At 40.4% G+C, this 24,783-nt stretch overlaps 1 protein-coding gene across 1 annotated transcript in view; it reads left to right on the forward strand.

Moving 5' to 3' along the window:
• The window catches only part of kif5ab (kinesin family member 5A, b), a 68,699-nt gene that overhangs the window by 33,940 nt on the left and 9,976 nt on the right, over positions 1 to 24,783 (forward strand). Inside the window, exons 12-24 of the mRNA XM_031740459.2 lie at positions 1,272 to 1,420; positions 4,633 to 4,859; positions 7,770 to 7,838; positions 8,963 to 9,169; positions 12,747 to 12,893; positions 14,031 to 14,219; positions 14,849 to 14,966; positions 18,503 to 18,567; positions 19,883 to 19,992; positions 21,725 to 21,826; positions 22,333 to 22,393; positions 22,487 to 22,558; positions 22,676 to 22,780. Of these exons, the coding sequence (XP_031596319.2) occupies positions 1,272 to 1,420; positions 4,633 to 4,859; positions 7,770 to 7,838; positions 8,963 to 9,169; positions 12,747 to 12,893; positions 14,031 to 14,219; positions 14,849 to 14,966; positions 18,503 to 18,567; positions 19,883 to 19,992; positions 21,725 to 21,826; positions 22,333 to 22,393; positions 22,487 to 22,558; positions 22,676 to 22,780 (1,621 nt within the window). The remainder of the gene's footprint in view (positions 1 to 1,271; positions 1,421 to 4,632; positions 4,860 to 7,769; positions 7,839 to 8,962; positions 9,170 to 12,746; positions 12,894 to 14,030; positions 14,220 to 14,848; positions 14,967 to 18,502; positions 18,568 to 19,882; positions 19,993 to 21,724; positions 21,827 to 22,332; positions 22,394 to 22,486; positions 22,559 to 22,675; positions 22,781 to 24,783) is intronic.

Genomic DNA, 24,783 nt, shown 5'->3' on the forward strand with positions numbered 1-24,783 from the left:
TGCTTTTTTTTTCTCCAAGTGAAGTAAAAAAAAAGGAAATAGTAGGTCGAAAAAACTACCTACAGCAGATGACCAGTATCCAAAAGTAATGTCCTCAAGAAATGGGGAGGAAAAAAACTAGCAAGGACCTGACACAGGACCTGAGAGAAGCTGTCCACTCTTCACCAAAACCTCATCAAAAATAGTCTTAGTGGAAGGGCAGCTGTCATTCCTAAGGAAGGGAAACAGGGGGAACAGGCTGATGTATGCTAAATTACAAAGAGCTGGACTGAAAACCAGTGGCAACAGGTCTAAAGGAGTGATTAAATTTTTGTGTTTTTTTTTTTTTTTTTGGAGTGAGGTACAACAGTGAGTATCTACAGACATCTGTGAACACTCTGTCAGGTTTTGGAGGTTAATTTCAGCGAGTGGTGTAGAGGATCTTACAGGTATTGATTAAATTATGAATACAGGAAAGTGCCATCAGATTTTGATCCACCATGCAGTGCCACCTGGAAAGCATCTGATTAGCAGCACCTTCATTTTTCAGCATGGCAATGATTCCAAACACACTGCCAATGCAGTACAAGCCTGTATCAGTCATGGACTGGCCTCGCAGGGCCCGGACCTCAACATTACTGAAGCAGTGTGGGATCATCTCGACAGAGAATGGAACAAAAGGCAGAAACATCCAAAGTAGAGCTTTGGGATGTCCTTCAAAAAGCCTGGAGAACTATTTCTGAAGACTACTTGAAGAAATTACAAGAGAGCTGCCTGTGAGAGTTCAGGCTGTGTAGACGAACGAAGACGTCAAAGCCAATATTGACCTTCAAGTTCATTAATTAAACAAACATCATTGTTTGTTTGCAGTGATTATGTTTCAGTCACTGCAAAAACAAAATCTAAAGCAAGACTTTATGAATTATTTATCATCCCATAAATACTCTACCTTATATGAGAAGTGCTCTATATTTGATGTGAATATGCTTCAGGGGGGTTGATATTTTTTATATTTTAAATTCCTTCCTCTTCATCCTATCCCTTCTAACCAAAGTTGGAAGAAACCCAATTTGCATACCAATTAATGAGATGGAAACATATTTTCATCGAGCAGCTGCGACTGGAAACTGTTTTTGACAGTTTCTCTGTTCTCTGCTGTTGTCTTGCACTTTCCTTTTTTTCTCTCTCTTATCTATATATTTTCCTCTTACCCTCCCCTCTTACTGTTTCCTTCCCTTTCTGTCTTCCCCGTTCCTTCTGTCTTCCCACCCTCACTGTATCCCTCCAATTAGAGCCAAGACCATTAGGAATACTGTATCAGTGAACCTGGAGCTCACAGCAGAGCAGTGGAAGAAGAAGTATGAAAAGGAGAAGGAAAAGAACAGGTCAATGAAGGAAACTATTCAAAGACTCGAGGCAGAGCTGAACTGCTGGAGGAACGGTAATACTTGCACTGATATAAAAAAACACTTAAAATCATCTTCTCCCAAGAGAAGGTAAAAATAGTTGCCTGTGCATTTTGAGTTTATCAGTCAGAACCATGAAATGCATATATTTTCAACTGCGCTAATGCCAGGGACTGTGTGGGGATGTTTGCTGGTTGAGCCTCTTTGTTCGAGACTAGTGAACGGATTGCACTGAACATATTCATGGTCTCAAGAGAATTAATTACTTTCCCACTAGTATCAGTTGCAGTTTGTGTTTAGTTCTAATTAGCAAATGTTAGTATTATAAAAGGTGAAAATAGGATGGTAGAAATGTAATAAAACATGCAAAGCACCAGCGCAGTGAGCATTTAGCTCAAAGCATCACAGAACTGCAAGTGTGGCTGCAGACTTATTAAATTACTCCTATAAAAGAAACAAAAAGAATGAAAATTGAGTGCTGGTTTAAGCATGATTGTAGATCTTGATCTTTAATCTTTTTTTTAAAAGATTAACTGCCTGCCATACAGTAAAAAGAACGATGGTGTTAAAAGATGAAAAGCTTGTGCTCGAGAGAGATGATACTCCAGCCCAGAAAACACTACTTTTCTGAAAAGAAGAGCCACTGCAGTGCATGTCCTTATTCCAGTCCCTTTTCATGCATGGAGGAGTATTCACTGACAGGAATGAAAATTTCACCAGGCCGCAGGCTTTATTTTGCAGTCTACGTAAGTGCAGATTTAACCTCATTTGATATCATCTGAATACCTGCCAGGGCAGATATGGGACAAGGGGAGCCAAACAGACTTGCTGGACTTGTGCCCAAAACACTTAAAAATCCCTCCTTGGTTATTTCTATTCCATATTATTCTGAATTTTACACTTTGCATAATTGGATTCCCCCTGCACTGTACTGAAGGCAAGACATGATTCAGGCCTTATGATTTATGAATCCTTATGCATTAGTAATCTTCACAGAAGCGAGAGCTAATCACATCTACAGAAAAGTCATAACTTACACTGGTCTTCTCACATGTCACGCACTCACTCATAACTGTTTCAGTTGGCACACAAAAAAACACAAGTAAATGAAGCATCGTAGGCACATGCATTTGCTGTTAATTACACTTGCACACACGTCTCTTTTGTTAGACGAGGTCTTTTCAAATGTCAGCGCTCTCAGTGCTAGCAATCGGTTGACATTCAACTTGTGTAATGAATCTTTTCCGATGTTTTTCTCCTAAAGATCATTCCCTCGGAGCTTGACCTGAATTTTAAAAATGTTGCAACAAGTACTTATCGATCACCTCTTAGTGAAAATAATTTCTTTCATTCCTTCACCCCATTCTCCTTCACACACATAATCTTTTCCTCGACCGTCTTCCAGTCTCCCACGCAACTCAGTGCTTTTAATTTCCTAATTAATCATTTTGACAACATCGTCGCACTCACTCCCCCCTCACTGCCCCCCATGTTGTTACCCACCTCAGGGCAGGAGCTCCTTGAGAAAGATGCTATTGACCTCCATCTTGTACCGCATGCCCACAGACAGGAACGCTTGACTCACACAATAAATTCCATTCAGTTGCAGAGGAGAAACTCCTGTGGTGTGCAGTAGAGACACATACATGCAGGTCTTTGTCACATTTAATTTTGTGGCTACTTTTATTGATTAGTACACCGTCAAGTCTACAGGTGGAGCTCAAAGTGTCAGCTTGGTGCATTATGAGTTTACTTTGAGCATATTTTAGAGTTAGAATCACTTCAGTTCTTGATGTAATCACTCCTCTACTTTAGAGCTACCTATAGTGCTTTTAATCAGTCAAATGAGTGCTATAGTAAAGCCATGCAGAGACAGACGTAGTCAGCTTCTGAAATCGGTCAGCAGTAACACAGAAAGTCTCTTCTTTCAACTGCATCAAGATGTTTACGCATACATGTCGGAGAAAAGTGGTCTCTGCAACACAGAATCTGCAGTACAGTTCAAAAAGAACTCATTCTTTCTCAATTTATGTCTATTTTTTGATCCTAAAAAATACAAGCACTGGACACTTTACTAGGTACACCCCTCCCCTTTTGCCTTGAGATGGCTTAACTATTCATTGCATAGATTCTACAAGTTGCTCGAATCATTCATCAGAGATTTTGGTCCATATTGACATGATGCCGTCACACACTTGGTGCAGATTTGGCAGCTGCACATACATGATGTGAATCTCTCGTTCCACTACCTCTTAAAGGTGCTCTGTCGGATCGAGATCTGGCAAATGTGGAGGTCAACTGAGTGTAGTGAACTCATTGTGATGTCCAAGAAGTTAGTTTGAGATGATTTGTGCTTTGTGACACGGTGCATTATTCTGCTGGAAGCAGCCGTCAGATGATCGATGCACTGTGGTCATAAAGGGTCAGCAACAATGCTCAGGTAGGCTGTGGTGTTTGAATGATGCTCAATTTGTACTAGACGGAAAATATCCGACCACATCACCACAACCAGCCTGAACTGTTGATACAAGACAGGATGGATTCATGCCTTCATGTTGTTTCCACCAATTCTGACCCTACCATCTATCACGCTCGCCAGACTGCCAATGATTTTCCAGTCTTCTGCTTAAGCCTGTGTAAACTGTAACCTCGGTTTCCTGCAGTGGTGTGGTACTCTGCTCTCTGACCAGTTAAACAGGTGTACCTAACAAAGTCGACAGTGATTGTAATCACTGGACATACATTACAGCTTTTCTGTCTTTCCAAATAAAGTAAACTGTGTTCAGTAGTTCATTATGTGACAGAATCATATCTAATAACATAAGAATCCCAATATTTGTTAAATGAACAGACTGAAGTGTTTCACCTAACCTTCTGCTCTCACTGTTTATAAAGACATGTCATAAACCTCTTAATACTTCCAAAGGAGGGCACTAAGCTTGCAAAGCAGACATTTTACCGTCCCCTCCATGAGGTGTAGCGTTTGCGTAATTATTCTCTCACAAGCCAACTGACACTTTGATAATATGTTTGTTGTGTATATATTGTATTTTGCACCGCTGTTCAATCAGATTATATGGTAAAGAACACTCATTTTTGGCACATTGCATTATGCTTAGGTCACTTACTATACTAAGGATTAACCTACTAATCACATTTTATGCATTAATCCTTAGGGAGGATTTGCAGGAGAGATAAGAGCAGCACATTTTCAAAACCTGAGATAAAAATCTTCCCTTGTGTATAGGTGAGAATGCTGCTGTGCCGGGGCAGCTGTGTGAAGGATCTGAGGATGCCCCCCTGGTTCTTCCAGAATCTGAGGAGTCAGTTCTTGACGTATGCAGCCCCTGCACTCCTTGCACCCCCTGCACCCCCTGCTCTATTGCCTCCTCCATTGTGGTTCACATCTCTGAGGAGGAGAGGCAAAAGTACGAGGAGGAGATTCGCAAGCTCTACAAACAGCTAGACGATAAGGTAATGAACGAACATTGCACGAGGATGATTTGTGCACGGATGTAGAGCTCCTCACACACTACGGCTGTGTTTTCTGTAATGTTATGCACACATTAATTCAAAGACTGTCTCATGCATATATTATTTATGTTAATGAGTTCAGGATCATACACATAGTAGTGAGTAATGTAGCAAACACAGAGGAAGTAGTAACTCTGGAAAGTGTTAAAGCTTTAAATTATTTAAGACTTCTGCGTACACACACGGTTTTATAATGTGTCATTTTATTTTTTCATTACTAGATTTTTCCATTAAATATGCAGCAGCATATACTGACATGTTTTCCTGTACATGCTTTGCTGTGTGGATGCACACACTGCCCTGTGTACATTTTGCTCTGTATTTATGCATCCCTGGGGATGTATATATTTTATTTTGTCCCTGCTGATGTGGTACAGTTATAAGAGACCTGATGCATGATATTCTATATGTTAAATTTATTTGTGGATACAAATGTATACATAGCAGATACCTGGGATTTTTCTTTTATTGCACTCAGTGTTTCTCGCTGAAGTCGTGGTGTACCTCGGATTTCTCATCATCTCGTATGGTGTGTGCGAGTTACTGCAGACCACTATGTGACATACTTTTTTGATATATTATAGTTTTTCTCTGGTAGCACTGACCCTGCAGCTTCTCTAGAGCCAAGCATTAAAAATCCTCCCCCTCTTCGTTTTATGATCCCGGTTCTTTAACCTTTTGGTTTTTTTGAGGTTATAGTTTTGGTTTATTGATCTGAGTATTTTCGAGTGTTTAGTTTGTGTTATAACTTAGTATTAGGTCTCATGTCCTGTTTTATATTGATAGTTTCTTGCCTCTAGTGTATTGTGTTTAGTTTTACTTCCCCTTCTGTCCTTAACTATTGTCACCTGCATCTTGTTAGCCTGCTGTGTCCACTTTTCCAAATTGCCCTCATGTGTATAAAAAGTGCCGTCTTACCCTGAGTCTTTGTCTCAGCATCTGTTAATGTTCTCTGCTTGTCTTCAGATAGTTTTGAGAGTTTGTTTAGTCTCCCAGTGGATTTTTTGCTTTTCATTAGCTGGAAAAAAATCCTGCTTGGTTTTGTTCTCCATCTCTGCATTTTGGTCTGCAAAGCATGTTTTCTTTAGATTATCAAACACCTGAAGAATCATAGCATTACAGTATTAGTAGTTTCTACTGTTACCATTGGCATATGTAATGTAACTAACACTGTCCTCCAGGATCTTGTTTCTGTGACAAACAGCTTACATCTACAGTATGTTTGTTTCTTTGTTGAACTTATTTTCTGGCTGCTAACAACAACCTGCTCAGGAGGAGAGCTCACAGACTTTGTTCCCTCCTTGTTAGAGGGGAAGCTGTGGAGCTGCTGACCACAGTCAAACACTGCATATGTCCAATGACCACAGTCAAACACTGCATATGTCCAATAACCTTACATGAACCACAAGTACTGCAGTATTATTAAGAAAGCTCATCAATAACTGTTTTTTTTTAAGAGAAGCCTGAAGCAGGCTGGCCTTGGAGCTTGCATATGCTCATCTGACTCGTACTCGTACATATAAGATGAAGTAATTAAATGTCTGGCTTGTAACCTAGATGGAACCGTTGACTCTGATCTCTCCTTTTATTTGCAGGTGTCTGAAGGTATGCGGTGCTCTTAGAATTAAAACGTGCTCATTACTTTAGCCCGTATTTTTTTTCCAGTGACATTAATCCTCTTCTGCACATTCTCACTAACAGGTCGATCTATGATTTTATTCCCTCCACACTTGACTACTGCAATGCCCTTTTCTCTTGCAACAGTTACTGTAACATACGCAAGCTACAGTTAATTGAAAATGCTGCTGCCAGGCTTTTATCATGCACCAAAAGGAGCGACCCCACTACGCTGGTCCAGTCCTTGCAGCATTCACTGGTTACCTGTTACTTTTAGATATGATTCCAAGATTTGATTGCTGGTTTTTAAAGCCCTGCACGGTGAGGTTCCTGCCTACATATGCGAGCTGCTGACACGTCTGGTTATTAAAGGTGATGAAGCCTTTGCAGTTCAGACAGACAAACTCTGTAACCTCTTTTAAATTGCTTCCTAAAGCCTGTTTCATTGTTTCCCTTTTTAAAATCACCGATGCCTCGTTCACACTTGTAGTTAATATATTTTTTATTGCGTAGGATCGTGTAAGTGGTTTCTTTTGTCTCCACTAAATTTGAAGATGATTTGAATTCTCTTTACTTTAGTTTTCATTTTTCAAAATTTCTTTTTATCGTTTAGCACTTTGTAACCTTGCATTGAAAAGTCCTATATAAATGCAAGTAAGGTAAAAAAAAAAGTTTAAGGTGCTTGTAGTCACTGTGAATTAACTGTTGGTTAAAGACGTCTGGCAGGCTCAAGCTGAGTGTTTTTCCTGTTGCCATCTTTATGTTTTGAAACCAGTCGTGGAAGTGCTGAGGGACACTGCATACTTACAGAAATAAGAGCTTTGGGGCATTTTTCTTATTTAATTACTTTTTTTTAAAAACAAGACACCTCAACACCTCTGGGAATTAGAAAGAATGCAGGTTTAAGGCACTTTGATGATCCTTTATATTTAGGCACTGGTCTCACTCTGACTTTTTTGCTTTTTCTGATGAAGCCACTCTTTTTCTTTTGTCGGGTTACTGCTCTATTGTTTTCCCCATATAATTACTGACGCCGTTCCCTTTTTGTCATAAATCGGGCCTTCATTTTCTAAAATGTGTGCACAGTGGCAGATCCAGTTATGGTGAAAAAAAGACGTATGGGTATCCGGTCCAACATGCAGCTGTCGTCTATTGTAAGTTTAAAGCGTATAGTTGTGAATGGAAACTGAACACATAATACGACTGTGCGTGCGTGTGTCTTTTCCACTAAAGGATGACGAGATCAACCATCAGAGCCAGATGGTGGAGAAGCTGAAGGAGCAGATGCTCGACCAGGAGGAGGTAAAGGATCTTGGTTTTATTTCCTTTCATCAGTTTGGTTAAACAGCTCACGGTGGGCTGCAGTGTCTTTGAATGTGGAAATGAAAACTACACTGTGAATAGAAGTCAGCTGTGAGACATTTATTATCCTGCCCTCGAGATTACTGACAGAAAAAATCCTTTCAGTTGCCAAAAAGCACTTGAAGAAATTAAATTGTCATTGTTTAATTGTGAGTGTATCACTGTTGCTGTATTCTACATGCTAGCAGTGGTTTAATCTAGAAGAGAATTAAGTGGCTGATCAGCGCAGGTTATTCAGAAAAGAATCGATGAAAAGGCTGAAGAATAACTGAAGTTTGTTAAGTGTTCGTTTTAGAAATTGCTCCTTAACTTACACGGGGAACGATTGCTTTTTCTTTGCTGACATGACTGAACACTGCTGCTGACAAATAAACATGCTCTCTAGTGATTTGATCTATAATTGTCACTTTATCACATAAATATCTGCTGCAAGTAAGTAAATCAGTACTTGTAGGAAGAACAGCAATTAAAAGACTCCATTAAAACCCAATTAAGAGATGTATTTGCGGCGTTTTTTCATAGGAGAGGCTAAACTGTTGAGGAGAGAACCTAAAAAAGGCTTTGGGATGAAAAGGACTCTACAGTGGCTTAATTTATTCATTCATTTCCCAAATGGTCCTGCTGCGGGTTGAACTGACACAGTCCTAACTACCCAACTACGGTTTGTTTATAGTAACGCAAAGTTACGTTCATTTATCTAAATAAAAGCCATATGCTGCAGTGCAAATATGCCGGCACTCCAAGCGGAGAACATCTACATTTAATGGCTTCCATTCAGTGAAATGACCCACAGTGGGCTGCAGCAGTGCAGCAAACAGCATGGTGGCACAAAAGCCATCTCTCAATCTTTAAATTATTCTTTTGTTCAGTTGCATGAACATTGTGTGACAGGGTTTGTGCAGACATTTAGCTCTTTATGCCAAAAAACAGGATAAGACCCAGCAGCTCTGCTCTGTAAATAATGAAGCAAGCGCTCCCAAGCAGTGAAGTTTCTCCGTTCCACTTTTAAAATAGTTTTTTCTCTATTTACAGTTTACATTAAGCCGAATGTCTTTGCCCCTCAGCTTCTCGCATCGTCCAGAGGTGACAGTGAGAAGGTGCAGTCGGAGCTCGGCAGGCTGCAGGCAGAGAATGAATCCGCAAAGGCCGAAGTAAAAGAGGTTCTTCAGGCCCTGGAGGAGCTGGCGGTCAACTATGACCAGAAAAGCTTAGAAGTCGAGGAGAAGAGCATGCAGAACAAGCTCCTGGCTGAGGAACTTTCAAAGAAAATGGTGGGTCTGACTTCCAGGAGGCTTTTTGAACAAATCTTTTAGCAACAAAGTTCTGTGTCTAAAATAAAGAAATAGAATATCACAAACAAAGAAGATCATGGACAGATGTTGTGCTTTGGTGTGTTTACAGGGAAGCACACTGCAAAAAAAGTAGAAAAGGAGCTCTCTGAAATAAAACCATTTCTTCATTGAAGCCTCCAAATTACAATATGCTGAGCTACTGGTTCAAAATGCAATTAGTAAGATAAGTAAAATTAAAGCTGCATGTAAAGAAGATAAGGGAGGAAATTCTGACAAATGGTGCCACCAGTGGTCATGAAGATAACACAGAAAAAGTGAAGTATTGGGATTTCTTTTGTTTTCTTTCTCTCTCTTTTTTTTTTTTGCTTCTTGATTGGTTCAGTGTCGTGCACTATGACTGCCCGCAGAGAGCACAGCTCTGACTTTGCTTGATTAAATGTATTTTACAGAAAAGCTTGTTTACTTGAAGAAAACAGTCGACGCTGTCAAAGAAGAACTTTAGTTTATCTTTGATTTTTTTTGTAACAGAGACATCCAGCCTTTCTGGATCGAGACCTTCCAGCGACTGTGTTTTCAGTAGTCATGGTCTGAAAATGTTTTGCTTTTGTGTGATGGGAGCTTTCTGTTTTTCTGTTTTTTTTCTCTCTTCTCACTGGTTGGATGTGGGTGGGGTTCAGCCACACATAATGTCTCATATTTCTATGAACCCTTCAGATAGGTAGGCTATTTTTTACTCTGAGTCAAACCACACCTACACAGTCCTGCTGAAGAAGGGACTTTGACTGTTAAACTGCTAATAAATATACCTAAAGACAGAGAAAGAGCAACCACATTTGTAGCATATTAGCATCTCTTCATTGGATTCCTGTTGAACTGAACTATACTCTCGTACAAGGTCTTGAATAATCAGACACCATCTTATCTTAAAAACCTCATAGTACCATTTCACACCAGTAGATTCTCTCACTTTCAGACTGGTTTACTTGTTGTTCCTAGAGTATTTAAAAGTAGAATGGGAGGCAGAGCCTTCAGATTTCAGATTTGTAACAAACTCCCAGTTTGAATTCAGGAGTGTTGGAGACAGACTCCAGCTCTACTTTTAAGATTAGGCTTCAAACTTTTTTTTAAAATAAAGCATATAGTTTGGGTTGGATCAGGTGACCCTGAATCCAGTGTTACGCTGCAATAGGTGTAGGCTGCTGGGAGATTCCCATGATGCACTGAGTGTTTTGTCTTCACTCACTATGTGCCTACACACCTCTCTGTATTTAAACTTTAGTTATTATTAATGTCTGTCTCTCCTCACCCCAACTGGGGCCGCCCCTCCCTGAGCTTGGTTCTTCCTGTAAACAAGGAAGTTTTTCCTTCCCACTGTTGCTAAGTGCTTTGCAATAGTGGAGTCATCTGATTGTTGGAGTTGTTATCTCTGCATCATTGTCCGGTCTTTACTTTACAATATAAACCACCTTCTGGGGACTATTGTTGTGATTTGACACTATATAAATATTTAAAATACCCTTACTCAAAGTAGCAATTTTTCCATAAATTTTGTAATGTTTACTGCCTTATTCTATATATATCTGATTATATTTACAATTTGGATAACTGTTAAAGTATTGCTTAGAGCAGTAGCTATCAAAACCTGGTTGCAGTATATCCCTGATGCACAGAACGTTGTCTGGTAGAAGAAAACTTACAGTAATAATTTACAGACAGGTTTTTTCAGTTACATCGAGGACTTTGAATAATTTCTTACCATATAGATGGATGTTTATTACCTACTAAATCTTCAACAATACGTGTGTCATGTGGAAGTGTGCCTCACAGTTGAAAGAAAGTGTTACAGAGAGTTGAGCAGAATGAGTTAATACATAAAGCAAATTATTTAAATAAGCCCAGCATCTGTATTAATTGTCCTTCTGCAGCACAAATAAAGTGAATAATAGATCAAAGTCAAGAGGAGACCACTGGCAGAGCTGGTCAGAGCTTTGTGCAGTTGCTGACTTATTCAGTGATTTAAGTGACCATATTTGACCTTCTTATTAAATCCTCTTCAATATTTCATCAGTGTGTTTCAGTCTGCCGCACGTGTCCTTCTGTCTTTTCCTGTCTATCTCAGGAGCAGAAGCTGATTGAACATCTGACAACAGAACCAGCATTTAGTCTGCTAAACCTGCCTGAAGCCCTCATTTCTCCTCAATCATTTCATAGCGCAGTGCCTCTATAGCCTCTTCAGTCTGCTCTGCTCTGACCTGTCTGATCCTGCAAGGCTCCTGCACAGAGAGTGTCTGAGACTTTGACAAGATATGAAACTAAATACAAACAAGATTTCAGTGCTGGTAAATGCAGGTGGTGCTATAAGAGGAAAAAAAATCCCCTCATCAAAATCCTTTGGAAATGTTTCTCAATCTTGAATTTTTAGGCACATCGGCCTTGCCAGTTGTTACAGTAGAAATGGGAAAAGCTCTGGGAATACTGAAGCACATTCATCATGGCCGTCATCCCCACAGCTGCCTTTATCTTTGTTTTTAGTGGGAACTTGTCGCTTCTTCTGCAGGTGTCCGTGCCATCGCTCACCATCACTGCCATTGATCGGCTACTTTAAACACCATAATTCATCCATCTGGCCATTTAAACCCCTTTTTTATCAACGTGATTAAGCCCATTCATCACGTCAATGAACCAACTCTATTCGTCATTCCATGTTTTACTAATTTATAAAAGAATCAGTTTCAGCTCATTATTACCTTCAGTTTATCTTAAAATGACATTATGACATGAGAAGTGACTGGGAAGACTGTAACAGAGCTTGAAGTGAATCACAGAGATGAAGATGGAAGAGCTGATTAAGGAGTATTTAAGAAGGTGGCTAATGGTGCTTTCAAATGACTGATGAACTGGGGGGTAATAACATAAAACGTGCCATGAAAAATTGCTAAAGTAGAAAATTTCACTGGTGACAGATGAGCCACTAATTATAAAATGAAACCCCATAAACAAGTCGGTATGCTTTCAGATTTCTTTGTTGGAACAACACCTTTATGGAAAGTCTTCTTCTTTTTCATCTCCTTCCTCTTCTACCTGTTCTTTCTTGTCGTCATCATCTTCTTCCTCTTGTTCAGGGTCATAGGTCATTCAGTCTACTTCCCAACTCTCGGTCTCACATGTCTGAGTAGGAGAAATGTCTTTAATGTTATGTTGTCAAACCTGGCCGATGGTTTCATTGTGCTGCAGCACATTTGCGCTCCAGCACTGGTTAGAAGCTGCTTGCTGTGCAGAATGGAAAATAATAAAGTAAACTCCATCGTGTACTCTCTCAGATGTTATTGAGCGCAGATGCCATCCACTCCTCTTCATGCAGTTTATTGATTTATAATTTGGTGGCTACTATGTTATGCTCCTGCAGCCATGTGTGTTTGCAGATTCGGGGAATCTAATCACCACTTCTCGGAGTCTGTCCTACACAATTTCTGTCTCTTTTCGTATTTGCATGTACCTTCTGGAGTTTCTCGCCTTAGCACAACAGCTCTTATCTGCTTCACTCCTCCCTCCGCAGGCTCATCTCATGGCTTTAGAGGCAGAGCTGTCCCGTATCCAGGAAGTGAGCAGCCACCAAAGAAAACGCATTGCTGAGATTCTTAATGGTCTCATGAGGGACCTGAGTGAATTTAGCACGATCGTTGGAAACAAGGACATCAAGCTGGTGAGTGGTACAGACGTGGATAGAGTGCATTTTTGTGATGAAAGCGACAACTGTGGTGTAGGTAAAATGAGAAAGATGATTCTCATGTCAAAGGAAGAAAATATACGGCTAAATTTAAGTATCAGTGTAGAAAAGGAATTCAGAGAAATTCAAAAGAAGACCTGAAAGCACAAACAAAAGCAGGGTTTAGTGTTGAGCTTATTCAGACTTGCAGGAGTCTAGTCAAGCACAAAGCCTGAGGACAACATAGTCCAAAGAAAAGCTACTCAAAAAGCAGCCGCAGGAAACATGAGAGAAAACGCTGGCAGTAAATGCAGGAGATGAACACAGATGGACTGATGATGGCTAACAACGAGAAAAACCAGAGTATAAATACAACAGATGAGCTATATAGTCAGAATGTTATGATTGATCGGTGTACATAAGTAATTAACCACATGAGAAATTAATGAGGGATGACCAAACAATCTCAGATGTTTGGAAGGAAATAAAGAAAGCAAGTAAAAGCAAGAGAGACAGTAAATACCAACAAAGTGAAATGCAAAGCATGACAATAAATCTTCGGGCATAAAGCCGTGACAAAGCGCTCTGGTAGATCTGCCAAAAAAGAGACAATTAAATTGAGAAAAAAAAAATACATATATATATATATATGTGTGCGTGTGTGTATGTGTATGCATATGAATATTTTCTGTGTCATTTTTCAGGCATTTCTCTTTAACTTGATTGGTTTGGCATCCATGTAAAAGTATTCTCTGAATGAGCATTTAAAATACATTTCTGTGTTTATAGACGTGACTTAAATCAACAGCTGTACATTATTCAATATAGTCAGTATACCACTCGCGTATGCAGAATGTCGTGTATGCACATCCACTATCATCTGTAGTGCTTAGATTGATGTGTATACATTTTCCTCCACACTTCATTTCGGAGCATCTGAGTTGCTACATCTGCTAAATGAGACCATTAACCTAATGGTTGTGCATACAAAATGCCAGAGTGTTTCTAAGATGCTTCCCTTTGCACTGATTTAACGCCCATGCTGTGTTTAAACAGTCCCCACTCAATCTTGATCAAGCATCTACTAGACTGATTTTTTCTTTTTTTTGTCTCCTCTCATTCATTCGTCTCCAGCCTGTGGAGATCACCGGAGTGATCGAGGAAGAGTTCACAGTGGCTCGCCTCTACATTAATAAGATAAAGTCAGAGGTGAAGTCCATGGTGAAGCGCTGTCGCCACCTGGAGAACCTACAAACCGAGTGTCACCGCAAGATGGAGGAAACGGGCAGAGAACTGTCTTCATGTCACCTTCTCATTTCACAAGTAAGATTGCAAACTGAGGGATAAATGTGTTGTTGTTGGTTATCAAATCAAATCGATTGAATTGAACTGAACTATCTAGATGAGCTGTAGAAACTAAACTAAAATGATACAGGGGCACAAATGTTTGCTCATCTGGTACTAGAGAGAAATACTGGCGATACTGATACTGAAATCTTATCAATTAACACTTCAAAAGGCTCACTGGTTTGGGCGGGTGATCCATGTATCTTAAAGCTATTGCAGAGCTCTGGTTTCAGATCTAGCCTGAGCCATTTGCTGAATGTCTTTTCCCAGTTTTCCTGTCAGAATAAAGGCTGGAAAGCTTTAACATGACCCAACTCTTTGTGGGGTGGATTTTTCTTTTTGCTTTGGAAATTTTTAGTCTGCACAGGGTCATAATTCTCAAAAAATTGCATGTTTTATATTCTGTGTTCATGTAGTAGCCTGAAGCCACGGTTCAAATTTCGCTAACTGTGGTATTTAAACTACACTCCCCGATGACAAGAGATCATAAATATTCAGTGAACAAAAAGAGTAAAAGTGCATTTTATCCTTGATGTAAAGTGTCCTCTTGGGTAGAGGTCTTTGCCCGTCACTAAACTTTTTGCATATGATGTTCTGACTTCCAGCACGAGGCAAAGATTCACTCTCTAACAGAGTACATGCAGAACGTGGAGCTGAAGAAGAGACAGCTGGAGGACAGCTATGATTCTCTGACTGAGGAGCTGGCTAAACTCCAAGCTCAAGGTACGTTTGTTATAGCCCACACTAGTGAAGCAGTGCAAGTATATAAACTGGTACGTTTACTCTTTTGTGATTACTTTTTTAATAAAGCTCATTAGCCAAACAATTATTTTTCAAATAAACTTGATTCGCCTTTTTGAATTATCATAATGTTGAATCATACATATTCAACCATGCAGAAGTACACTTTAGAAGATTGTTGTTTTTTTAGATATCACTGGTGTGGTGTGTAGTAGTACAGTTAATACTGTTTGTTTCAGTCACATCTGCTGACATTTGCATTTGTATGATGAAGTATTGGGGAGATGAAGAGTCTCCTCTGATACCTCCATCTGGGTTTAAAGATGTATGCGTATGCAGCTTGTAGTGTAAAAAGGTGTTACATTACAGTCCATTTACTGTGAACTAAACTAGGAGAGGGTAGAGCACAGAACACGAACATGTAACATACGTGTCATTGGAGTTATTTTGTTTTACTTGAAACAAAGAGTTTTTAAGATATGAATTTGACTTGGATTATAAATCAGAAGTAAAACCTCTGAAATGTGTCCAGAGGTTGAAATTCTGTAGTAAAAAATGTTTCTTTAGTTGGAAATAATGGGCAAATTGGCACATTTTGAAATTTTGAAAATTCAAGTGGTTAACAGGATTTTTCAAAATCATGGCACTAGAGGGAAAACCAATTGTGACACTATCCACATTTGAAAGATCGTTTCAGTTTTCTGCTGCACTATACAGTGACTCCATCAGTTTTCTTTAAATTTCAAAGTCGCTGAGGTGTTGGAGGTTCTCAGATTTCAGATAATGAGGTCAGCATTTGTACAAATGTGAGCCAAAGGATCAACTGATGGTTACACATGATGATGGTGTCAAAGAGACCAGATAGCCGCAGTACGGTAATTTTGTGAACACATCGTTGCCTGTGAACACAGAAGCACCGCCCACCTGTGGTTCCAACCTTCTATTTGTTAGAGGCAGCCAGTCAGAAGAAAGTCAACTTGAAGGGAGCGTGGCCGTAAGAGGAGAGGAGGCAAACTCCTTATTTCAGACAGAGGTTGATCCAAAGGGCCTACTCTAAGATAAGACAGCGGTGATAATAACGACTATTTTAAACATGTTCAGTTGTGTGCAAGCATAAAAAAACAATACAGAGTAAGAAATCAGCATAATAGGTAAGCATTTTACTCCTTTTAGTTTAGTATATTAGAGTTGGTGATTGGTCATAATCTAATGCAGTGGAGAAACACAGATTTTGATGATGATGAAAGTGACAATATAAACAGCAGCATCGTATTTTTGTCTGCACTAAAATGGTAAAATAACTGGTCAGTGAACAGCCACCATCTACAGAGATAAGTATCACTAAAGACACTGCAAAAATTGGCTAAATAAAAGGAAAAAATATGTAATTTGAGAAGATCCAGACTATAATCAAGTAAAATAATAAGATAATACTTGGTAAGATTTCTTAAATAAAAAAGAAAATGTCTAAACTTTAGTCAAGTGAGAAATCTCTTAAAAGAAGTGTTGACACACTCATTCCAAGTACTTCACTGAGCCAAATAAACCTTTGGCATTGCTTCGTTCTCACTTTGAGAGAAAAGATCTTAAAACAAGAGCAACTAAACAAGATGTTTCTTCTGGTCAATAGTCTGTCATAGGGCTAACAACCATGATCAATTTAGAATCACCAATTAACTTAACTTGAATAACTTTGGACTGTGGGGGGAGAACCCACAGGATACCAGCTGTTAGGGTTTGTACAACACAAGTCTAAGTGTGTGAACTGGGAGGGCTTGTAACGTGATTTCACAGCTAAAAAATGCTTTTAAGATACAATGCTGTGATCGCAGCCATTCCACAACTCTCTGTGAATGGTACTCATGGCCATTGATCAAAGACCATTGATCAATGGGATTTGATCAATGGTTGTTGATCAATGGTCATGAAAATTTGCATATTAATGATGGAAGAACTGACCTCACAGCCCAATGTTCATGCAGTGGTGCTAGTTTCAGTCATTGTCACTGTTTATAAAGTTGGGGAAACCTGCAGTCAGCTGACACTGAAGAAGTCACTTGGATGAGTGACAAACATAATCAACCTTTTGGGACGTCTAAGATACAATATCATCTAAAACAGAGTCTTTGTGATATAAATGAGCCTAATATGCAGGGAAGGTAACTAATTTTAGGGTTTATAAACTAAATAAGAAATAACAGACATATATTCTGAAAAGAAGATCTTATTCATTGTGGTCTTGCTTCATGTTGCTGAAATACTCAGTGGAGTTGAGGATTTGAGGCCAGTCAATATTAGTTAAATTTGGCAAGTGTAGTATGTGGGTAGTCCTTTTTATAATAGATTGCACTAGGCTCGGTTTAAAATGTTTTACCTATGAGAGCAAAAAGCAAACTGGTAGCAAAGATTTTAGTATTTATTCAGACTCTTTGGTGAAGAAAATTTCAATATGGTCCGACCAGAAAAATGACAGATTTACACTCAATAAATAAAACCAAACACAAGTTTCCAGGAGTGAAGCCAATCTTTACTGTCAGCAAAACAGGTCTTTTCTCAGTATAAACTCAAATGAAGTAAATACAAGAGAAAATTCTTCTAATAAATGCACATTTTTCAATAACAAATATCCTAAAGGGGTTACAGTGATACATGGTGACACTGTCATTTTGGGACTGACTGCAAAGTATGTAGATTCATCCACTACTGATGTGAAATGCCAGAGTTAAATATAATGTCAGTGTTCTGACTCAGTCAAGCCAAATAACGTCAGGACAAAGTAAATAGTGAGAAGACAGCAAATATGTCGCTGCATTTTAGCGTCTCTGAGCTAGAAATGGGAGGAAGTAGCTTCAGGTTGCTATCTTTAATAGAGTTTCAGTTGCTACCAGAGGCCTTTTGGTCCTGTCAAGCAAAAGGAAAACAAGTGTAAACACAAAAAAGCTTAAGCTTCCAAACATTTCACAACACCAGCACATTTTACATTTGAAACTCGTGCAAGGTCCAGCTGTAGATACTCCCACAGTACACTGACACAATTCCCAAATAAGGCCAAAGGCAGTGTCAGTCACTCTTCCCATGGAGTCTCACAGAATGGCATTAAATAACCAGTGGAATTAAGGGCAGGTAAATCAATTTTAGTCCTGCTCAGCAGTCGAGTCAGACGGTCCTCAAGCCATAACACAAGCAGATAAATACAAAGCGCTGCAGGTCACGTTGATCGCACGGTCTGGTCTGAGGTAGAGCGCTCGGTAATTTCATCATCAACACCAGGAACAGCAGTGAGTCAATATCAGATCTGCATGACACAATAGATGTCATTTGCAGATAGATATTATCACACCCGAGGCATCACTTAGATCACGCTGCCCTCGCTGTCAACATGAAGTGGTGATACTGCTGTGCTGTCAAAGTCAGGTCACCATCATCAACATCTCTCATCAACATCTGTGTGCGCCGCTTTTATCTGCTCCTCTTACCGCCATCCTCTCGCTCTTCCTGTGTGTGTGTGCTTATTTCAGAGAGCATGTCACAAGTGACCAGGGGGGAGAATCACACGTCTGTCCAGAACTCCTGTGATATAAAGGTAACCATGACTACAGTGAGAGCAACTTGATGTAATGACCTTTTCTCACACCCTCTCAGCTGACTGCAGGTGTGCGTGTGCAGGGTGTGTGTTTGCCTGTGACTGCACGTGTCTGCGCCTGTAGTTGGACTCAAGTGTGTAAATGACTGTAGAAATGATTTAATAAACTAAAGAAATTGTTTCATATATTCAGAAATTTGCTTCCTTCCCCTTTTATTGGTAGTGTTGGTAAGAAGATGACAATTCGATGTCTGTACAATCATTCAGACACTGCAGCTTTCAACTCATTGCCTTAGTTTCGCATAAAGACTGAAAATAGCAAGCGCGGCTATGAAAATGATAACTCACTGCCCTCAGGAACAGCTATAGTTTGTTAGGTAGTGGCTGCACAGATTATTGATTGTTTGTCATTCTGGCCCCAAGAAGCATTTTATATCATTCACAATCATCGAATGGTAGTTTGAAAAGCAGATATCGCATATGAATGTGAAGAATCTGTAGCCAATGGGCAATATTTCTATAACTGGAAGCTGTTTGCTTTTTGTTTGCGGTCAGGTTGTAGTCCAAATACCAGTGACCAATCACAACTAAGGCCTAAGCAAAAGAGGGAATGCAAAACAACGAATAAAAAGGAATCAGAGGAACATCTAAGGATGTTTTAGTCTTGTGTCTTCATGTAAATCTGTCTACATGTGTCCTAAACAATGAGCCGCAAACAACAAAACAGGAAGTCTCAAATATCAGATGGTTACAGGAAGCATGGCCACAGGAAAGCCACGGAGTATCCTCACATTCAGCCGTCAAACTATTAAGTGACTGAAAACCACAAAGATACATAATGACTTGATTAAAATGAGTTGGCAAAAATATATTTTCCTAAAAATCTTTACAAGGTCAAAAGATTTGACAGGAATGAAGGATGAAATTCCAGCGATGCCAAATTCCCGAATAAAAGTAAACAGATGCAGTTTTCAGCTGCCAGACACTTTTAAACAGCTGGCGTTGTTTGTTGTTTTCATTATCTGCTTGTATTTGTGGATGTGTTCGTGAGAGCATCGAGAGCACATGGGTGTGCGCGTTCCCGTGTGTGTCACGCTCCACTTTCGGTAGCCGAGTCTCACAGCCCTGTCAGTGGTAGTGTATGGACACCGTGGGGTGTGTAAGTTTGTGTTTAATGCCCGTGTGGTTTGGCATGTCCACATGTGCACCGGTGCGTGTAATTTTCTTCTCGTTATTTAGTCACTTTGTTCTCCTCTGACTCCCGTGTTACGATACTCGATCTGTCTCTTCCCCCCTTCTGTCGCCAATACCTCAGAGGGCTCTGGAGCAGCAGATGGAGTCACGCCGTGAGGTGCACAGCAAACAACTGGGCCGCCTGCGAGACGAGATCAATGAGAAGCAAAAGATCATCGATGACTTAACTGAGTGAGTGCTTCACTGTAAATTCTTTACTTTTTAAAACCAAGACTCAGTTTTTGGAAATCTGTAACTTGTGCAAGAGTTTGAAAAGAAAAGTATTTTAAGGTAAAGAATCAAATCGTTCAAGCAGAAAAATCACAAGGATGCTATAGAAAAATATTTCTTTCAGTCGTTGAGACTGTGGCACTGCGAAAATATAGGCCATGAATGTTTTCTAAGGGAGACAACTCACCGTACCACAGCAACACAGCTGCATGCTCAAATTTGAAATTCAATTTTACCCTCATAAGTGGTTTGTAAACGCTCAAACTGGGAATACATGTTTTCAGTATCTCTCAAACCTTCAACACGGTCTAAGCCCCAGTGTTCAGACTGGCTGAAATGAAAATGTGTGGGTGGTTTACATGGTCAGGAAGCTGCAGAGCCAAGCTGCTTCAACCCCAATGCGAGGAGCCACTGGCCTGGTTTGGCCTAAATGAAAACCTATCCCTTCAGGTACCTTGTTCTGATGATGTACTACACCAAGCGTGGCCATCTGGGAGGAGACCACTGGGCAGACCCTCTCTAGGGACCAAAGTACATTTTCCAGCTGGCCTGGGAGTATCTGTTAACACCCAAGGAGCAGCTGCAGAGAATTTCAGTTTGAACAGACATTTGGTACTGCTCTGCTTATCCTGCTCACACAGCCTGATTTGGATAAGCAGCTTTAAAATAGATCGGAAGGATGGATGTCGGTGAGGTGGAACGCATATAAAATAGGAGCAGGGATGCCCTCCGGATCCTTTAAAGAGAATGTCAAAAAGTAGGTATGCATTAAATGGTAGTGCAGATTGCAAGGATCACACACAAATGCAAGTGTTTACAGGTGTGCACCCTTTTTTGGTAAGTACCACTGAAAAATATGTTGTGTCCATACTCTAATGGGGCATTTCAATGCTCTAGTTGTGACCTAATTACACACTTGGGCTACTTACCTCTGCTCTGCCAAAATGCCTGTCTGGCCAGTACAGCCATGATTTGAATTAGGGGCAAAAATAAATCCTTACACTGCATGCACTAATGGTGCTTCTTCATCATTTTTGCTCCTGTGCACACCACTGAGCTGGAGCCATATGCTTGGGACTGGGACAGACAGCTCTTTTCTCATGTGACAGAAAGGTTTTGTAAGGATACCCTAATTAAATAAAATCAGAAGGAAACCAGTTAAAAGCAGCTAAGAACACTTAAAGGCATACTATGTTGGATTTTTGTAAAGTATGCACATGATCATCACCAGTGACTCACTGGAAGTGTTTGCTAGAGTATGATTAAACAAAAAGAAAGTTGTTGGGCATCAATCGTTGGGGTGTGGGTGTGCACATAGCTTGTGGCAATAGGAGTCAATAAAAACTTAATGACCAGGTAGCATCCCATCCCAATCTTCCCCAAGCATTTTGCAAAAGTATTTATCTTTCATTTTAGAACTACTGTGGAGCAATCAGAAAATACAAATGTATTTTTCTTAGTCACTCATTTTTTTCTCATCAGTGCATCTCACTCTTTTCAATCTCCAGCTGACTTAGCCTCGCTGTTCTCTCTGCAATAGTAACAAAATTAACCTCCATTTTTTATTTCCATTCCTCCAAAAGTCCTAAGGTTTGCGCTGATGTTGCTAATAGCTACATCCCCGTGTTTTTGTAATATAAAAAGATAATATATAAAAGATGTCACGACTGAGTCACTTTTCACCTTTTTTCAGTTGTAACCAGAGGCAGCAGCTGGAGCTAGAACAACTGCACAGTGACTTTGAACGTCTCAGAAGCCGAGAGCATCACAAGAGCCGGCAGCTGGAGGAATTGACGTGAGTTGCTGCTTTACTGTCCTGGCCGGCTTTCAAACACTTCACCATATGGAGGCCTGGGGGCGAGCTGAGCTGCCTCTTTTGATTTGCGTCTTCCATTTCTCTCTGTCATTTGTCTTCCTTTTGTCTATTTATTTTCCTCACGCTCGGGAGCTCTGACTGAATTCTATTTACAGTATCTTACTCTTCTGCTGTTAACTCTTTCTTAGCCTGCTCCTCTCTTGGTCCTTTTCTTCCTATCTGACTCTCTTTGCATCTCCATTATGGAGTTTCAGAATAAGGTGGCAGCTGGCGGCTAATAGGCCTCTTTCTACACTGACCTTTGCAACATATTGCATCAGATGGCAGATGGATAACAGCCCATGAGTGGGGCAGGCATTATGTGCTGCCTTTGTTCTCTATTCATGAATTATTCTGGCAAGAATTTGGTAATCGTTTGGATAAAGAGAAGTTCAGTTTGACTCTTCTATGTGTCTGTGTCTGAGCATTTATCTGTCTGTCTATAGATTCCTCCATGAACGACACGAACAATCAAAACAGGATCTCAAAGGCCTGGAGGAAACTGTTGTAAGTTAATAAATTCTGTCACGATTCAACGACTCAGTCCTCTCTAACTGCTTTAACTGCACTATTTTCTCTGTTCCTTTATTCACACTGCAGGCTCGTGAGCTCCACACCCTGCACAACCTCCGCAAGCTTTTCGTTCAAGACCTCACAACTCGAGTTAGAAAAGTAAGAGACATAACTAAACCCTTTTACTCAACACGTAGAAACAGGTGGTTATGTCTAGAGTTACAGTGACATTTTAAAGGTGCAGCGCCATTAAGACATCTCCTTTTTTATCGACAGAGTGCAGAGATGGAGCCTGATGATACAGGCGGATACATCACCCAGAAACAAAAGATTTCCTTTCTTGAAAACAACCTGGACCAGCTTACGAAGGTTCACAAACAGGTAACAGCACACAGCTCATACAAAACTTTAATATACAGTGGCTTGCAAAAGTATTCGGCCCCCTTGAATGTTTCCCACACTTTGTCACATTACAGCCACAAACATGAATCAATTTTATTGGAATTCCAGGTGAAAGACCAACACAAAGTGGTGTACACGTGAGAAGTGGAACCAAAATCATACATGATTCCAAACATTTTTTACAAATAAATAACTGCAAAGTGGGGTGTGCATAATTATTCAGCCCCTGAGTCAATACTTTGTAGAACCACCTTTTGCTGCAATTACAGCTGCCAGTCTTTTAGGGTTTGTCTCTACCAGCTTTGCACATCTACAGACTGAAATTTGCCCATTCTTCTTTGCAAAACAGCTCCAGCTCAGTCAGATTAGATGGACAGTGTTTGTGAACAGCAGTTTTCAGATCTTGCCACAGATTCTCGATTGGATTTAGATCTGGACTTTGACTGGGCCATTCTAACACATGGATATGTTTTGTTTTAAACCATTCCATTGTTGCCCTGGCTTTATGTTTAGGGTCGTTGTCCTGCTGGAAGGTGAACCTCCGCCCCAGTCTCAAGTCTTTTGCAGACTCCAAGAGGTTTTCTTCCAAGATTGCCCTGTATTTGGCCCATCCATCTTCCCATCAACTCTGACCAGCTTCCTGTCCCTGCTGAAGAGAAGCACCCCAGAGCATGATGCTGCCACCACCATATTTGACAGTGGGGATGGTGTGTTCAGAGTGATGTGTAGTGTTAGTTTTCCGCCACACATAGCTTTTGCATTTTGGCCAAAAGTTCCATTTTGGTCTCATCTGACCAGAGCACCTTCTTCCACATGTTTGCTGTGTCCCCACATGGCTTGTGGCAAACTGCAAACGGGACTTTTATGGTTTTCTGTTAACAATGGCTTTCTTCTTGTCACTCTTCCATAAAGGCCAACTTTGTGCAGTGCACGACTAATAGTTGTCCTATGGACAGATTCCCCACCTGAGCTGTAGATCTCTGCAGCTCGTCCAGAGTCACCATGGGCCTCTTGGCTGCATTTCTGATCAGCGCTTCTCCTTGTTCGGCCTGTGAGTTTAGGTGGACGGCCTTGTCTTGGTAGGTTTACAGTTGTGCCATACTCCTTCCATTTCTGAATGATGGCTTGAACAGTGCTCTGTGGGATGTTCAAGGCTTGGGAAATCTTTTGTAGCCTAAGCCTGCTTTAAAATTCTCAATAACTTTATCCCTGACCTGTCTGGTGTGTTCTTTGGACTTCATGGTGTTGTTGCTCCCAATATTCTCTTAGACAACCTCTGAGGCCGTCACAGAGCAGCTGTATTTGTACTGACATTAGATTACACACAGGTGCACTCTATTTAGTCATTAGCACTCATCAGGCAACGTCTATGGGCAACTGACTGCACTCAGACCAAAGGGGGCTGAATAATTACGCACACCCCACTTTTCAGTTATTTATTTGTAAAAAATGTTTGGAATCATGTATGATTTTGGTTCCACTTCTCACGTGTACACCACTTTGTATTGGTCTTTCACCTGGAATTCCAATAAAATTGATTCATGATTGTGGCTGTAATGTGACAAAATGTGGGAAAGTTCAAGGGGCCGAATACTTTTGCAAGCCACTGTATAGTGACAGAAACAGGAAACATTTTACCTGGCCACACCTAGTTTGAAAATTAAGACCAATGACCAGGTTTCCTCTGACCAGGGGGCCCTCTGCAGGGTTGCAGCAGTAAATCAAAAATGTCTGCGATGAATATGTGCGGCGGACAAAGAGACACAGACAAATTAAAATACAGAGCTGTGTGCACTGTTTGTCATTTCTCTCCTGTGGGCAAAAGAAATGCTAGCGCGATCAATCATCTCACTACACCAAGTTCACATGATAGTCTCCTTGAAAACAGAGCAGCAGGATTTGTTAACCCCCCTCTCTCTCCAGGGAGAGGACGCCTCACTGCATAAAACAGTAAGACTTGAACACTCCTCATGCAGGTGCAA

Source organism: Oreochromis aureus, linkage group 5 (genome assembly GCF_013358895.1).
Source record: "Oreochromis aureus strain Israel breed Guangdong linkage group 5, ZZ_aureus, whole genome shotgun sequence".
Lineage (NCBI taxonomy): Eukaryota > Metazoa > Chordata > Actinopteri > Cichliformes > Cichlidae > Oreochromis > Oreochromis aureus.